The sequence below is a fragment of the Mytilus californianus genome, unplaced genomic scaffold (assembly GCF_021869535.1).
Source record: "Mytilus californianus isolate M0D057914Y unplaced genomic scaffold, xbMytCali1.0.p SCAF_3, whole genome shotgun sequence".
Lineage (NCBI taxonomy): Eukaryota > Metazoa > Mollusca > Bivalvia > Mytilida > Mytilidae > Mytilus > Mytilus californianus.
Window position 1 is genome coordinate 4,252,600 of NW_026262679.1, and position 17,948 is coordinate 4,270,547.

Below are 17,948 nucleotides of genomic sequence, written 5' to 3' on the forward strand. Positions count from 1 at the left end.
ACAATCGGGAGGTTGAGCTAGCTAAAAAATTGCGTTTAATCCAGCATTTTCTTCAGAAAATGACTGTACCAAGTCAGGAATATGGTATAATATGATACTACTGGCTAGACGACCAGATTTGGTGAGTGCGTACAAGCAAGTCCTAACTGCATGTGGTGGCAAACTAAATAAAATATGTGAAGTTCGTTTACATTTATTTTTCCAGCTAGGTCAGTCGGTTGTTGTCGAAGTTACTGAAGCTCATATCACATTTGATGGCATCATTGGTTTTAATTTTTTAAGACAAAAAGACAATCAACGGTCAGATTAATCTTCAGAACACATGTTGGGTTAAAATATTAAGGATTGTTTTGATGTTTCAGTTTTGTTGATCAAGAGAAAGTGGTAGTTCTAGCTAAAAACAAGATGGTCATCATGGGAGCTGTGAGTATTCCAAAAAATAAACTATCCTTGATTCAAATCTAATGGTTGAGGCTGCAGTTTTTTCCAAAGGGAAAGAGGTAAAGTCGGACGCTCATTAGCTAAATCAGGTAGAAATGTTTTAGTACGTTTAATGAATCGCAGATTCGCAGGTTACCTCGATCTGCGATTGCTCAGGTAAGTCATGTGCAAGAAGTGAAATATAAGAACAAATATGAGAAGAGCCAACCAACATCAGATTTGCAGTATTAATTAAGGAGGTCACAACAACACTTGAATTTTACATAATATACTATGATTAAATGCCTACTCAAAGATACCACTGCTTTCTGTTTCAGACTCAGATTTCAGTAAATCAAATAGTAAAATCTAAAATAAATACATCTACAGCTTTGCCGATTAAACAATCATTAAGAAGACTCATCAGAACTCTAGCAAAAGAAGTTGTTAAAAAAAGTTCATGAAATGTTAAAAATGAATTGATCACTCTTTTCTTAGATCCTTGGACAGCTCCAATTATTATTGTGCGAAAGAACTCGACCACGCGCTTTTGTTTAGATAAAACGAAAATGAACGCAGTCGCAGTAAACGTCGCTTATTCGTTACCACATATTAGTGACTCGTTTGATCAATTATCTTGATTAACCTGGTTTTCAACTTTAGATCTTTCGTTTGGATATTGGCAGGTGGTATGTGAGTCTACAGATCAGTCGAAAACTGCTTTTGCAACAAGATCAGGACTACTCGAGTTCAAACTAATAGCTACTGATCCGGAGAAGACAAAACCAATTGGACTGTGCCAAGATATTCAAAAGAGGCTTCGATCATTTCCTCGGGTGTTGCGGCTCATACAAAAACCACAGATACTGTGACATGAAAGGAACTACTTGGAGTAGTTCACTGTACAAAACATTTCAAGCATTACTTATATGATAAACCGTTTATTGTCCGTACTGACCACATGTATCTTAGTTTGCTTCGTAATCAGAGTGAAAAATAGCAAAATGGCTCCAGATGTTTAGTTCATACGATATGAAAATAGTCCACAGACCTTGGAAGCAACACCTTAGTGACACCTCATACGCATTACATATCGAAAAAGCAATTTCAACCAAATGTAAAAGAGGAGTCAAGTGATATTTGTTTTGGGGAAAAAACAAAAGAGGACAATGATTTGATTATTGAACCAATATCATGAAATTCGCATTTCAGCAGTTTAGGGGTAAGAAAGACTTTAACAAAAAATATAAATGGTTATAACTTGCCAAGACTTCAGCGTGATGTGTAGCAATAATTCAACAACTGTAATAAATGTTCAAAACGAAAGGCTCCGAAAAAATAAAAACGAACAACTACGAAGATATCAAAGACAAGTGTCCAAATATAACGTATTGCAATGAATATTCTTGGTGAGTTACCAATGACCAGGAGTGATAACAAAAATATTTGTGTTACTTCAGATTATTATGCAAAATGGACCGATTCATTTTAAGTGCCATACATGAATGCGCAAACTGCATCAAAACTTTTAGTTAATAAATAATTATATGTACTTTTTTCTCTCCCGAAATTGGTATTGCCGATAAACTCGAGTGTATTTGATTTGAAATATAAAACCAATCGTCAAAACGGTTGTCTGTTCGATAGAGGTTAGTATCTGATTAAATTGTATTTTCCACAATAAAGCTGTCCAATTTGGCTTTGGCATAATTTGTGACCTTTTGTCCTTCTATCCTTGATTTGTTTTGTGTATGGATTATTGGTGTTGTTTTAACAGTTTCACACCCAACTCAATACAATCGGATAAAGGATTATATTTGAAAATGCACGTTTTCAAGAACGTGAAAGCTATAACAGACCAATTAGGCACTATAGGACGGTATGGTAGGGGTTTGCCAAACACTGAGCTTATATGTTGATGAACATTTAAATGATTGTGCGAACATTTGGCTTGCATATATTCGGCTTTGAGTGTTCCTGATGGTGGTAAATTCAGAAAAGCGATTCGGACACATGAAATTTATAACGTGTTGTTTTCATTTTTTACAGGTATCACTCGCTAAATTTACTACTTGTGCTATGTTTCTATTGTTTGATACGATGAAACGTCACTAGTGTCTGAGCAGAAAGTTGATGAATCAGGGTTATGTTAAAGAACATCTCGTCCTTTTTCTAAAAAACGTTCATCGGAAGATACCAAGACCTTGTTGATATATATTCCGTATCAATTTCACAAATAATACATGATGGTCTTGAGGTATAGATTTTAGATACTGACGTAATTTATCATCTTAATTACGTGTTATAGTGTTCTTTTATTTGTCTTTGTATATTATTAACATTAACTGTTAAGTCCATTTTTTGGTAATATCCTTTTGGCGTGGCTCGGTATTTATACATCCCGCCATTGTATTATTGAGCTATGGTAATATTTTGTATTCTTGTCGTTCATTTTTGCTTATGTGCTTTGTCTATATGCCATTTTGTTTTTCTTTGTTGACATAGTTGTTTCTTTTTTATAGTGATTAAGATTATAGCTCAATGTTGACTGCTGTACTCCAATTTTTGACATTTTTACCTATTATATCTGTTTGTTTTGTTCACACATTGTTGTCAATATAAAGGAATTGTATGAAACTGTCATACAAGTGAGAGGTTAGCTAGCTGTAAAACCAGCTTTAATCCACCATTTTCTACATAAGGAATATGTCAGTTGTTTTCCATTCGTTTGATGTGTTTGAGCTTTTGATTTTGCTACTGATAAGGGACTTTCCGTCTTGAATTTTCCTTGGAGTTTGGTATTTTTGTTATTTTACTTCTTTTTATTGATAGCGTTCGATTTTGTTTTTATGTACTGCACCTTTTTAAATTTGCCTTGGAGTTTGGTATTTTGTTATACTTTTTTAATATTCTCTTGTGTTTCGTCCATTCCAAACTAAAAGACAAATTGAAAGAATTTATCCTGCTTTTTTTTCTCTATAAATTCTCTGAAACTGACATTATGAAGACGTCGAATATTTGAAAGCCAAGGATGATTCAAGGAGGCGATGGTAGATTTGAAAACTAAACCTGATGATTTTTCAAACAATGTACTAAATTCAGTCTCATTAAGGCCTGTCCTAGGCAAAAGCCAGAACGGATAAAAGTTATGTGAAAGAGTAGACAAGCTAGTGTAATCTATTAGAGATATAAATATACCATAGCATTTAAAATTTGATACCGCATAGGTCATGTAGTAAAGTATTATAGAATTTAGCTTAATTTGTATAAATGTTCATGTTTTTTACTTTCAGAAAGAGATGACAAAAATACAAATAAAACACATATACCATACAATAGATATTCTTGAAATATTTATAAAAACATGAACATGTTTTTCGGTCAGATATTAATTCCTAGACTGGCGTGTATCAAATGTAACTCTTTGTGCACCTTAAAGTTCCCTTCGTAGCAGAGTGTCTGCTGTCTCCGTGTTTGTTAAGAGTGAGCAACTTCTAAGGCTAAATATATTTGATACCGGTACTTTTGGTTGATGTTTATCGCTGATTTGGTTGAGTAGAGAATTAAACTACCAAGAATTTTAGAAGGTTATTCTTGTTACAAGAATGGTCAGAAAGATCTGCTCAACCCATACTAGAGACGTGGGTAATGTGACGAAATTCTGCCGGACATTTCGATTTTAAGAGTTTTTTTTATATCTTTGGTTATATCATAAACTTCCATTGAAGGAACTTGCAATGAAAATGCTTATTTGCATGTCATTTGGTGATTGTAAGGTGGTTAAAGTATTATTAGCGTATAAATGGTCCTTATATACCATTGTGTATCTTTCTTAGTATTGGTTACATCTTAGTTAAAACATTCCTTGTTACTAGGCAACAATGAGTATCGTATTGCCAAATAATGGTATGATCGAATCCTCTTAAGGAATATATAAACAAATGTTGGTAGTCTTGGTCGGTAATGCTTACAAATTCATACATGGTTGGTGACCTTCTGCTGTTGTCTGTTCTATGGTCGGGTTGTTGTCTCTTTGACACATTCCCCATTTCCATTCTCAATTTTATGATAAGTTTATCACATCAATGCCTAAAGCAAGCAGAAAAAAGAAGAACATATACCAACATATTTATTTAAACTCCTACAGACCATTAAATATTTAGTGTAGTCCGATTACACACGCAGCCACACATACATAATATGTTATTCAGGTCTCAGACAGTGTAGATAATGTGACATTCCCAGCTTAGTATTTAAATTCGAAGCCGAAGCCGAATGGACGCCATTCAAACTAAAATCGTCTTTTATCGCAGTCTGGATCTGTTTTTTATCATGAGATCCCTAGCACTAGCGAATAAAGATGAACATCTGGACATTGTTTCGAACATTGAAATGACTGTTCTATGTTTACCAATACTCTGAAACTGGGTAGAATTATTTTCTCCTAGCTTATGTATGCTTGAGAGAAGACGAGACATTGAACAAAGTGAGCGTTAACCTTTAGAAAGTAAAGAAAGATTACTGAGCAAGATGAGTTTTAGAGCCAGAAGAGATGATTCCATATAACTAGAAGAGCTCTAATATAGTGAGAAATATTAGGTAAGATATTAATTCGCGCCTTCGTAGATAGAAGAGCTTACGGGGTCGAAAGAACTAATTAAGAACAAAAGTCGTCCTCCTGATATATAAGTCTCAGATCAATTCTCGAAGTTTGCTGTTTGGCATGATTTTGTTTTTGCTTTAGTTTATTGTTTTTAGCATAAATCAGGTCGTTGGTGTCCCTTTAGAATTGTTTCACATTTAATCAAGCCAGGAACTTATATTGCTTGTTGCATGCCAAGAAATCTTAGCGCAAAAATTCAGGTAGACTACCTATGGTCCTCATGTGTAGTTAATATTTCGAATTAAAGAAATAAGGGTATGATCCGTGTCGCTTAAAATAAGGTCATGTATTCAAGGATGTAATAAACCAGCCATGCAATTGGCACCATGGGGATGTTTGCAAAATTTAAGGGATGGCAATTTTTTGGCATGCAGCTTAGGGGTTTCTTACATTTTCAATTCTTTATGAACACTTAATTGAGATCACCCATTGTTGTTTTTCTTTTTTGTCATGGCATTGTCAGTTTGTTTTTCGACATATGAGTTTAAATATCCCATTTGTATCTTTCGTCTCTTTTTTTCCACAACAGCATGGACCCAATAAGTATTATCAGTATACTCGTCGTCTGAAACTACATTTCCGATATTATCAGTATACTCGTCTGAAACTACTTCGTCCTCAGTCGATATACCACTTTTGGCATCGACCTCATACTTTGTCCTCAGATCATATACTTTTTTAAGTCGACACATCCTCGTATCGACCTCATTCAAAGGTTATAATTGTAAAATATTGCATGATCATGTAAACATTGTATTTTTATGTACTGTAATTCGGAGCGGACTTCATAAGTATTATTCACTTGTGTCCAATCCATTTTAATTTTAGAGGCCCCTCATGGGGGTGTCCAAGTAATCACATAATCACAATTTTTTTACCAATATAATCACATAATCATTAATTATTTTTTTAAACAAGATAATTAAATAATCAAAAATACAGTCCTATATTATCAAATAATCATGAAATATTTGGTCTGGTAATCAAATAATCACTATAAAACGGCCAAGTAATCACATAATCAAAAACCCATGAGGAGGCTCATTTTACTTATTTTAGTTTTAGTAAATAAAATGTGTTTAAACTAGAAAGAATAGACGTATATTGGTTTATTTAAATCACAGGTACTAGACGAGTTTTTTTTTCAAAAAATAAGTATATATACTGAATATACTGAATATACTGTATTGTATTCAGTATATATACATATTTTAAAAAGAATCTCGTCTCGTATCCGTGATTAAAATAAACGAATTATAAATAGACTGATTACGATATCTGTTGTTATTTTCGCAAAAAAAAAAAGACATTTTGGTTGAAATACAGATCCTGTTGATTATGTAAAGGAAGCAACAGGATCTGTATTTCAACCAAATTGTCTGGTTTTTTTTTGCGAAAATAACAACAGATATCGTAAGCAATGCTATTCATTTTGTGAAAGTAAATAACATATCACTTTATTTCTTGAAAGGCCTAGTCTCTGTCCTTTCAGCGCGTTAAAACAGTATTAATAATTATATGATACATCGTAGGTACATGACTTTGATAATTTATGCAACAACATCACGTGATTATTGTTTATATGACAAAGTATAAGGTTAATATCTAGGCTGTCGTTGTTGTAATGGTATTTGACCTTTGTGTTGTTGGTGCTGGATGTATTGGGTCAGCAACTGCCAGATATGGATCAAATATTGGGACTGTATGCCTCATTGGAGTTAAAGAAGCAGAGGTAACAAATCGATTCACATCAAATGCATTTACTACCTTAAAGTTGCTTTCTTTAAAAAAAGAAAAGTAACACGTGAACCCAAGACCGCTGACTGGTCACCAAAAAATTGTTGCTGAATTTTTGTTTGCTTTTGAATTGAAATACTTGACTTTCAATAGATAAGATAATGATAATGTTAAAACACCTTTATTGAAAATATGCAATTGTGTGTAGATTCTTGCACAAGTCAGTTGAAAGCAATGTTGGATAGTTGTGAATAGAAAATGTGAATAGAAAAGTGTATATATACAGCTTCTATTTTATAACACTCAATAGTGTGTTAAAGTTACATTCTTAGGCACTTATATGATTTAATGTAGTAACTGCATCAGTTTATTTACAAACTGATCCACGCCTAGATAGATTGAATGTTGATTGTTGCTATTTTTAGACACTATATACAGCTTCTATTTGAATATATATTTTAAAGCTCGATTATTTTATTTATTACTTGGGAATGTACATCATTTTTTCATAACCCTTTTGCAAATCCCAGTTTCTACAAACCGGATGTCTAATTCAAATTGCACAAACCAATCGCAATATAAATTTAAGCACTCAGTTTGCTTAATAATCTGGATGCATTTATTTTATCTATCATATCTTCATCTTTTGTTTCCTGCATGGATGCCTTCAATTATTCTCAACTTGTTATTGAAGCTGTTTGTACTCATGGTAGATGTTGTATAGATAAATTTAAAGTCCAATTTCCATGTGAAGTGAAACCCTGTGTCATGCAATTTATATAATAATGTTTCGTATATTTTTCTTGAGAGTAACACCCCCAGCTTCATTGTGACCTCTTAAATAGAGACTTATTTTGGTCTCATAAAACATCTCAAATTTTAAGGACTTCCTGATTTTACTTACATCAATCCATATATTCTACAGGAAAACTTGGTTTTGATGAATATCTAATTTTCAGAAGTTTTATGAATACCTGAACATACTCTCAAAAGAACCAATTTATATAAAAAGATATGTAGATATAAAACGATACCAGGATGAAAATGTTGTACGCCAGACGCGAGTTAAGTCTACAAAGAATCAACAGTGACGCTCGAATAAAAAAAGTTAAAAAGGTCAAATAAAGTACGAAGTTAAGTAATCTATTCCTTAGGTAGAAAATCCTTAGCATTTCGAAAATGTCTAAGTTTATAATAGTATACAGTGACTAAAAAAAAGAGAAACAGCTAGAGGTCAGAATACCGTAAGTAATGATAAACTTGCTTGAAAGTCACATGGCAAGCTCTTATATTACTGCCGTGAACTGGGTGTAGATAAGAAAAGCGAATATTCGCATTTACGAGTGAAATAAATATTTATGCATGCACGTGGTATTTTTGCGCAAGAAATAGTAAATAGAAAGCATACGCATTGATACTCTGGATAAGAATACGCATTTGTACCATAGTACAAATATTTAGATGCTATAAGGTTGAACTTTAAAACAAACAAACAAAAAAAGAATTGAAATTCATAGTACATACATACCTGTTAGTAATTTTTTTCCGAAAAATTTAGAATATTATTTTATAATATCAATAAACACAAACGTCAAGTATTTACGGATGGGCATTTTATTTATCAAATTAATCTCTTTTTAAAGTCTAATATTCCACTATATGAATATATTGCTATACAAAATATAAGCAGAGACTTATGAATCCATTCTAAAACAGTATAAAATAATTTACATTATGATTGTAAAATAATAATTACGTTTTTTGTGACATGCAATGATTTAATTTAAAAGTCCTTGTGAATTGAAACCATGCAAGTATTTTTTCATTCACGAACGTTTAAAATTTAGATATTTAGCTAACATTGGGTACGCATCCCTGCTCATTGGTGCTCATACGTTGCATATAAGTTTCATAAATATAATGACTGTTCAAACCTGTGAGACATGATGCACGTACATGTATATATGACAATTTTAATTATATTCTATTAAGAATAAATTCAGTCTCAGTTTAAACTTAATAATGAGTATTCTCTTAGTCTGGTAGTATCTATAAATGAAATTCGATATTTTTGACAGAAAAGTCCTTTTGTTTGATTATATTTCTGCTTTCCGACCACTGTGTTTTCGACCTAAGATAAATATTTTAAAAGAAATATCGTTTTCTTAATTTTCTTCATGCTTTCCGACAATTTTCCATGCTATGATTGAAATACATAATATCAATTGATAAACGTTCAGAAATAATCAATTAATTCTGGGACATTATATATCAATAAACTATTCCCAGGTTTGTCACAATGCACAACAGCACGCTGTATTAAATACTACACACACACAACGCGTTCAGGGGTCGTCTCAAGGCTTGAATTATATAATTGCGTTATTATTTTACTTGATATTTAGTAAACATTCACATTATTAAAAACACATATGTTTTGTCAAAAGGCAAATAGGTTCTAACGTATAAATGATTTTTTGACTGCAACCTAGTCTATTGTTTTACTTTCCAATCTACAAATGAACTTTGATTGTTGAAATATACAACGTCACGTGCCAGTCGCCGAGCTTAGTCAATTGCGCCTAAATGCCTACTGTCAATTTATAAGGGCCAAAATTATTATTTAATTATCCTGCAAGATTAACATAACAGATATAAACTAATCAAATATACCGTGAAGATACCAGGTTTATAATTTGGTACACCAGACTCGCGTTTCGTATACACAAGACTCATAAGTGGCACTCGAATCAAACCAGTTGGAAAACCAAATCAAATATAAAGCTTAAGAGCAAATAAAACCGAAAATTCCAAAATATGTGCAAAATACTTTTTAGACAGTCCATATATACCTGAAGTAGAAAAACAATAATGTTTGAATATTTCAACATTTAATAAACAGTAAATTTACAGAAAATGAACATATCTATGATATTTAATGTCAGCTCAAAAGGCAAAAGAGCTTTCATTCTTACAAAAAAAAAAGAAAAAAAAAAAAAAAAGCGGACTTCGGACCCCTCAATCTAGACATAATAAATTCGCTTTTTAATTACAACAATTTTCAAATATTGTAATCCTTCTAATGATTGTCTTTTTTCTTATTCAAGGACCCAAGTGCATCAGGTGAAAGAGATATATTTGGTGCCCATTACGATGAGGGGCGAATTACAAGGTCTTCAGACAGTGATTTTGTTTGGTCGAGTCTTGCCAAAGAATCTATTGCCAGGTATCGGGAAATAGAAAGTTCATCCGGTATGGAAAATATTTCGAATTCTTCTTTACTAAGTTTCTTCATAGTGACTCCAAAGGTTGCCTGGGGTATAGAAATATAATCACCCAGACTCCTGTCGAACAGCAAGAACCTCAATCTAATTAAAATATAGAACTCGGATTTCGTTATACTACATACGTATAACGAAATCCGAGTTCTATATTTAATTTTTAGTTAGATTGCAAGAACCTGTGAAGATGGCGTCGTTTGCCTGTGCGGGATGCATAAAGACGCAACTATGTTCGGTTGGAATAGGGGCGTCAAATCTGATGTCTCTCTAATGGAGACTGCCTCCCCTCTCCTTATAAAAGAACTCTTTGCAAATCACTAAAATGAGAAGCTAATACGTGGCGAATTACAAGCCAAAATGTCTGCCCATATCGAACATATATTCTTTTTTAATCGGCGGTCCAAATCTGACGCCCTTCATTCCGGTTGAAACTATTGAATTTGTTTTTAATGTGTTCTCGTCCTGATTATGCATGACATATTTACCATTAGCTTTAAACAATCAACAATCAATTTATCATATGAATAAGCGTGAATTTTGACGATTATATATAATAGCTTTTATGTCCTATCGCACCTCTTTTTAATATGCATTTATAACATTTCATGTTCATCGACTCTACATAGCCATTTTGTACTGCCTTTGAGTTAACATTTACAATCAATTCATTTTCTTTTCTTCTGATTTTTTTTTAAAATCATGTAATTATGCTGGAACCCCCAGACGCACATTTAATAGAATCCAATTACAAAGAATATAGATATGTACCTGTGTTGTATATCAAATTACCTTTTTGTAGGCATACCTTTTTATGATGAAACTGGATACATTATATGTGGTTCTGTTGGTAAAGAATTCATGAGGACAAACAAGGAATGTGCCAAGAGCCATGGAATAAATACCAAATTGTGGCCAAGCAAAGAACTGAAAAACCATTTCCCATACTTGAATTTCTCCGAATCTGATGAAGCTATTTACGAAAAGAATAATTCTGGATATATAAGTCCAAGGCGTTTAATAGAAGCGCAAATTACAATTGCAAAGAGACAAGGTTGTCACGTGATTGAAGCGGTGGCAAATGAAGTAGAGAGATGTGTTATTGGCGGGGAATATTTAATGTGTGTTTCGACAGAAAGCGGTCAAAAGATATATGCAAAGAAAGTATTACTTGCAACGGGTGCTTTTACTTCATTCAGGAAACTCCTGCCGAAATATGTCAATATTGATGTATCTTTGCGTCCAATTACTGTAGCTCGAATCGAAATTAGTCTAGACGATTACAAAAAAATTAGGTATGGTTATATTAAAACGGCAGTTATAGAATGAGTTTTTAAATTCATTAAAAGATTATTGTGAAATTAACTAAAAATAAAAGATTGACAAAATCAATGTTATTATATGGTACAAGTATACGATGAACACAAAATAACCGACATTAAAGTAAAAACAAAACATTCCAGTTTACATATAACAGAACGGGAATCCATTTTTTCTCTCACCTTTTTAAACCGTACACGTTTTTTATTTGTAATTCCTAAATATTAATTTTCAATTTTCAAAGTGCAAACTATTTTTATATGTATATTTATCTTCAAAGTCTACTCATATGGAGCCCATGCCACTCCCAATTCCCCTCCAAAAGGGGGACTTATTTTCAATTCTGAGTCGATTAAATTCCTTTGTATATATTCAAATTCTTAACTAGTACTCCAGCATTATTTGGCTTGTGCTCAGATACTAGAAATAAGTATTTGTTTGCTGTATGAAATTACGGGATTGCCGAAACAACCCTGCAAATGAGCAAGATCAGATGGGTAATTTACTAAACACCAATTTCACTGTCGTACAGCCAGTAATGGTCATCACATATAATGTGCAGAAGGTTACAACAAAATCTTTAATGTATTAGAAATGAGCGAAGGAAGATCGGTTTTCCCTCAAACAGAAAACAAAACTAATTCCGTATGTTGTGTTCTAGAGAAATCTATGATATTAGTAAAGACACTTTTTATTTCGAATACAACAACAGGAATATAATATAGATATTTTGCATCATAGGTCACGATATAAATATGGCCATACCTAATAGTAAAACAAATGTTCATAAGTTTTTCAGTTTCCAAGACGATGGATGGATGGATCCTATTCCCATTAGTGGCACTTCGTTTTTTTCCTCGGGGATAACAATATTTTCAACTTTGAAATGGCAAAATACTTTTGAATAACTTAATTTTTTTTAAAGTTTACTTTGATTTTTTTATTTATTCTCGATAAAAACTAAATATTTTCACTTCCCTTCCGGAATTTTTTTTTGTCCCCATGAAATTCAAAGTACACAATTAATTAAAATAACATTTTCCCAAAGATGAATGGTCTATTCCTTTTATCATTTAACAGGACACAAAACTACCGAGAGACTGAATTCACAATTATTTCGTACTTTTTCTAATTGTCTTTTCGTCAAGAAAAAATAATCATTCAATCAAATTATAAATTACTGATCAAATGTATTTAACATTGATTTCGATACAAAGTCATGTGTAATAAATACTATTCAGTGGCGTAGCTAAGCCATTTTTAAGTGTACGCCCGAACCTCGGCGAGGGGTTTGAGGGTCCCCAGCGGGTACAGGACAATGGACCTCCCAGCAGGGGTCCGACGGAAGCTAACGATTTATTGAGAGAGATACTATTTCTGTCATTAAAACTCATCAATAGCAACATACTTTAAAGTCTAATTTCTTGATTTTTTCATGTATAATTTATTCAGTGTGTTGATTTGGAATCTAATGGCCAGTAGTTGTTACTATGAAATATGTTTAAAGGGAGATGTGGGGTAAAAAAAATCAATCGACCAAAGATCCAAACCTTTCGAAATATAAAAAAAAGCAAGTCTACATTTTCAATGGTGTCGTTCTTCTGATTATTATGACTTAATCTAGTTTCCTCCCCTTTTATGCGCAAATTTTGTAAATGGACAAGTACATGCAATAATAAATCTTCATAGATGGTCATGTGTGATATAAACATACTCAAAGGGTTCCGTGGAATCCTGTGTTTCGCCTGGGATTGCTGCTGTCGGTTAAACTATAAAAAGTGAATCCATTTATTAGTCAAATACAGGATTTAAAAGTAATCAAACTTTTCTTTAAATGTTTTTCTTGATCTTGGAAGATAAGCTTCTGTCCAAGTTTCATAACAATCTATGAAAATTTACAAATGTAGCAGGTGGAAAATATTCAATTCAAGACCGTCTGCTAATTGCCCCCCAAAAAAGGGTAAAATACTGAAAAATGAAAAAAAAAATTTAGACTGAAATTTGCTGACTGTTGTAAAAGTTTTGAAATCATTTAAAAATAAAGGAATATATCTCCCCCGTGCAAAGCTCTGATTCTTTGTCCGGAATTGGCTATACTTTAGGTACAATTTATTTTGATCAGTTCTTCCAATGTTTTTATTTGGTTTTGGATTTTCAAATATTTCGGCCTCGAGCATCACTGATGAGACATTAATTGTCGAAATGCGCATCTGGTGCAAAAAAAAAAATCGTTGGTGTTAACATTTTTACATAAAATTCGATGAAGTTTTGACAAAGTAATTGATGCGTAACAAACAGTATCTACTTGTTAACTAATAAAAACAATGTTCTTTTCAGTAAAATGCGGAAAAATTAAAAGTAAATTTTCATAATTATGCTCAGGATACTCTTTTGATCATAAAAAAATTTCTGCCTATATTCTGTAAAATTTCATAAAGGTTTTACAAATTCATTGATGTTTTAAAAAAAAATTTAACCACAGGCTGAACATAAATATTGACGACGCCAACGCCGATTACGGAATGTCTCGCAGGCTCGACAAAACTGCATATCGTATCTCAGCAGATAATGAATTGCTTTAAACTATAGGAAAGGGAGAATAATTCACAGTAGATTCAGATTTTGACAGAAAACGAACAAATAAATAATATGATACCATTTGATTAAAAAGTAAATTTCTTCCGACTGTTATTTTCAATTACAAGTCAGTGGAGAAAGAACTACAAGGCTCATGTGCTTTTAGCCAGATCTTTTAATCTATTTAGATTAAAATATTTTTTTTCCAAAATTCATGTGTACGCCCGGGCGTTTTGACGTAAACGTAGCTACGCGCCTGAATACAAGATAACAAACTTCAAATCGTGGAAATGAGGTATGAGGGTCATCTTAGGCACTGCAGTGTGTGTTTTATGTTGTAAACTAAGTTTTTAAATTTGCCTTTATGTGTATGGGGAATGTTGGAACATTTCTATATAATTATATGACTATATTTCAGAAATATGCCATCGATTTCTTATTGTGGTACTGGCGCTGCAGATTGGATGACAAAATTTATTCGACGGTCAGATAACACAGTAAAATTCTATATGCTGCCACCTGTAAAATATCCTGATGGTATTTCAATTAAAATATAGTGAAAATTTTGTATGTAGAAACACACAGATTTTTCAAAATTTGCCCAAGGTGTATTTAATAGAAGAAAAAAAATCTTAGCTTTATCTTGAAAATTTCGTTGAAGAAAAATTTCTTTGTATTCTTTTGTCCTGGCCGAAACTTTATCATCATTTGACTTTGGCATGAAGGCGTACTATCATACGACGGCGTGTCGCATATCATCATGACCTTCGCAAGTAAGATAAATGCTTGCTTAAAATGAATAGAAGGAGATGTCACAAAGGCTAGACGAATTCTTCCCGAACAAATCAAATCTAAAATCAGATTTTAATATACAATTTGATTAAATGTACGCTATAAAAATTTTGTATGTTTAATAGATATTATGTTGCACTTTTGTCAGAACAGAATGATTTGGCTTTTAAGTTAAAGTCCTGGTTAACAATCTTTATTTTGCTTTAAAGTTCTAAACTATAGGTTAACATATGAAAATAATCCAGAAAAGAACTTTGTAAGCCGAAAAATAAGCATATCTTACTTTAAATTCAAAATGTGTTATTTACAGGAAAGTACTACATCAAATTAGGTCACGACAGTGATGACTTCCCTAAAATATTGAGCACAGCAACAGAAGTAAAACATTGGTACTGCAGTAGAGGTGATGAAAAAATGATTGAAGATATAGTTACTATTATCAAAGATATTGTTAAAGGTAAAATGGAGATTTTGGGGTAAAAACAGTGACAGATGCAAAGGAGGACAAAGAGGACGAACGTCCCCTTTTGATCGGAAGATTTTTTTTTTTAGTAAAATCATCAACAACAAAAATCGATATTTTTCCTACTATTTTAATAGGACAATTGCGCACATCCTGCCTCTAACCCTGGATGCGCCACTGAATGGCATGGAGACAGCACCCAAACAAAACAAACTATTCTAACATAGATAATTATCTAGATATCACAACGGACCAGCAACCAAACCATATCGCCTTAGTTTTATGGTTTTATATATAATTCATGTGACCATTCTAAAAATTGTTCATACTAGGTGGTCATAAATCTAATCATGATACAATACAACGAAATTATATTTACTGATGACATCTTTACTGGGTCTGCGTTTAAATGATATTCAGGACGAGAACATTTTAATGTAATATGAATATTAACCATGCTTTGTACTAGACCGACACGCTGACCAGGATTTTAACGTGCTAGTTCACATGGTAACAACTCCGAACCGACCAGTCTTTGCTCTAACTCCTTGATGCCGAGTGCTTAGCGGAGAAGCAGAACATACAAATTTCAAAGTCTGGTTTAACCCGGCCGGGGTTCGAACCTACTACCTCCCGCACTAGAGGCCGGAACACGCTACCACGAGAACATCGAGGCGCTTTAGATTTTAAGAAAATATAATTGTAAATAAAAACCTGTAAATTATACTTTAATAGACATTAAAATAATTAAAATTCAGAACTGCAGTAGTTATGTTTTTGAACAGTTATGAGTTTTATTATTTGTTCCATTTTTGCACATCCGTTATATATAGTATACCAGTTGTTTTGTTTTACTTTCAGGACCAAAGCTGCAATCTTATGTCGGTGATTGTTGTGTTATAGTGAAAACTCCATCAGGTAGACCCTACATTGATCACATTCACTCACAGTTAGGTATAGCTGTTGGCGGGAATGGATACGCAGCAAAGTCATGCGATGAAATTGGTCGACTTGCCGCCTTGTTAGTAATGGAAAATAAATGGGATACTACCCTTCCAAAAGGCTCGTTTAATGTCAAATATAAGACAGAAGGAAGTAAATTATAATAAAAGTAGATTTTACTAAAAAAACACACAACTGTCTTCTTCATTTTTAGTTCCAGGTTTGTGAAACGAGTGCTGATTTTATCACCCCTCCCCAAGAAAATAAACCCCAAAACCCACCTCCTTTAAGATAAATGAAAAGTGAATTATTGAATAAATGATTTACAGAATAAGAGAGTTCTGCATCAGTAGATTTAGCCAGAAATATAGACGAATCACAGCAATGTTTTCTCTCTCAAGAAAGTCACTCTCTCCTCTGGTAATACATTCTTGTGAAAAAGGACATTCATCAAAAGCATCACAGTAAATTCGAAATTCTTTAAATTCTTTTTTACCCTCCACAAAATAAGTTTCTATAATTCTTTGCTGACCAGTACTTTTCCAAAATGCTTATGCATTTTTGTCTCGCCCTGAGGAAGTCGAAAAAACGAGACTTGGGTGTGATGTTTCAAGCGGCTGTGGCAAACATATTAGTTTGTTATTAGGTCAGTTTTACAGGGAACCAGTAGTGGTAGATCTATGATATATTTGATATGAAGTTGCATTACCATTGGATCATCTCATTTACATGTAGATAATTTGGTGCTCCCTCAGTCATGATCTGATGACTTTGGAACTTTTGGCGAGTTTAAATGTTAAAGTTTGGGATAACAAATGTAGGTCAGTTTAAGGGGAACCACTAGTTGTAGGTCTGTGATATTCAGTGATATGTAATTGTATTAGCATTGGCACATCTCATTTCCATAAAAATACTTTGGCCTATCCCCCTCAGTCATGGTATATTGCCTTTGAAACTCTTACATAGCTGGTTTACATATTAAAATTAGTTATTATGTCAGCTTAAGATGAGCTTCTAATGCAGTTGTATTAACATGTCCGTGCATTTCCATGGAGATATATGGTCTTATGCACCTCCTTATCATGGTTCATTGATTTTACAACTTTTGCATAGTTTACTAGTTAAGATTCGTGTTAAGAACAGTTAAAAAGAAACCACTCATCGATAAGCCAATGTATCTGATATGCAGTTGTATAAGGGTATGACCATTTGATATTCGGAGAGGGGGGGGGGGGGGGGGGGGTCATTTATTTCATTATTGCTACGCATGCTTATTTATTTGAAGCATGAACATTATTTTCACTTTTGTACACATTTGACTCCTGCATTTTGTGTTGCAGAAAATTCATTGTGCAAGTTATATATTTTCTGTTTTTACCAGGCCATGTTATTTATTTTCAAAATTATCCCTCCCAGAAAATATAATGGTCATCCTCTTAGTATTGGCATTTCTTATTTTCACGAAGGTTATTTGGCCCTGTACCTTCAGTAATGGTTCATGTCTTTAAATGTTTTGCACAGTTTACACATGTGGAGCATGATCTGCTTACTCTTCCGGAGACCTGAGGTCACACCCAGTTTTTTGTTGGGTTCGTGTTGCTCAGTCTTTAGTTTTCTATGTTGTATTTTGTATACTGTTGTTTATCTCTTGATCGTTTTTATATTTTTGCCATGGCATTGTCAGTTTGTTTTCGAGTAATGAGTTTGAATGTTTCTTTGGTATATTTTGCCTCTCTTTTATACTAGCTTCAGCGTA

General features: G+C 33.0%; 1 protein-coding gene across 2 annotated transcripts; it reads left to right on the plus strand.

Annotated features, from left to right (window-relative positions):
• Positions 1-6,656: 6,656 nt before the first annotated feature.
• LOC127732918 (N-methyl-L-tryptophan oxidase-like) lies at positions 6,657-16,380 on the plus strand. Of its 2 annotated transcripts, none has more exons than XM_052242131.1 (6): positions 6,657-6,815; positions 9,928-10,072; positions 10,901-11,393; positions 14,414-14,532; positions 15,098-15,244; positions 16,112-16,380. In XM_052242131.1, the coding sequence occupies exons 1-6, from the start codon at positions 6,708-6,710 to the stop codon at positions 16,354-16,356; spliced, it is 1,257 nt and encodes a 418-aa protein (XP_052098091.1). In that variant the 5' UTR covers positions 6,657-6,707; the 3' UTR covers positions 16,357-16,380. The 2 variants fall into 2 exon arrangements, with proteins under 2 accessions (XP_052098091.1, XP_052098092.1); XM_052242132.1 differs by having other exon boundaries at positions 6,681-6,815; positions 9,928-10,046.
• Positions 16,381-17,948: the final 1,568 nt, after the last annotated feature.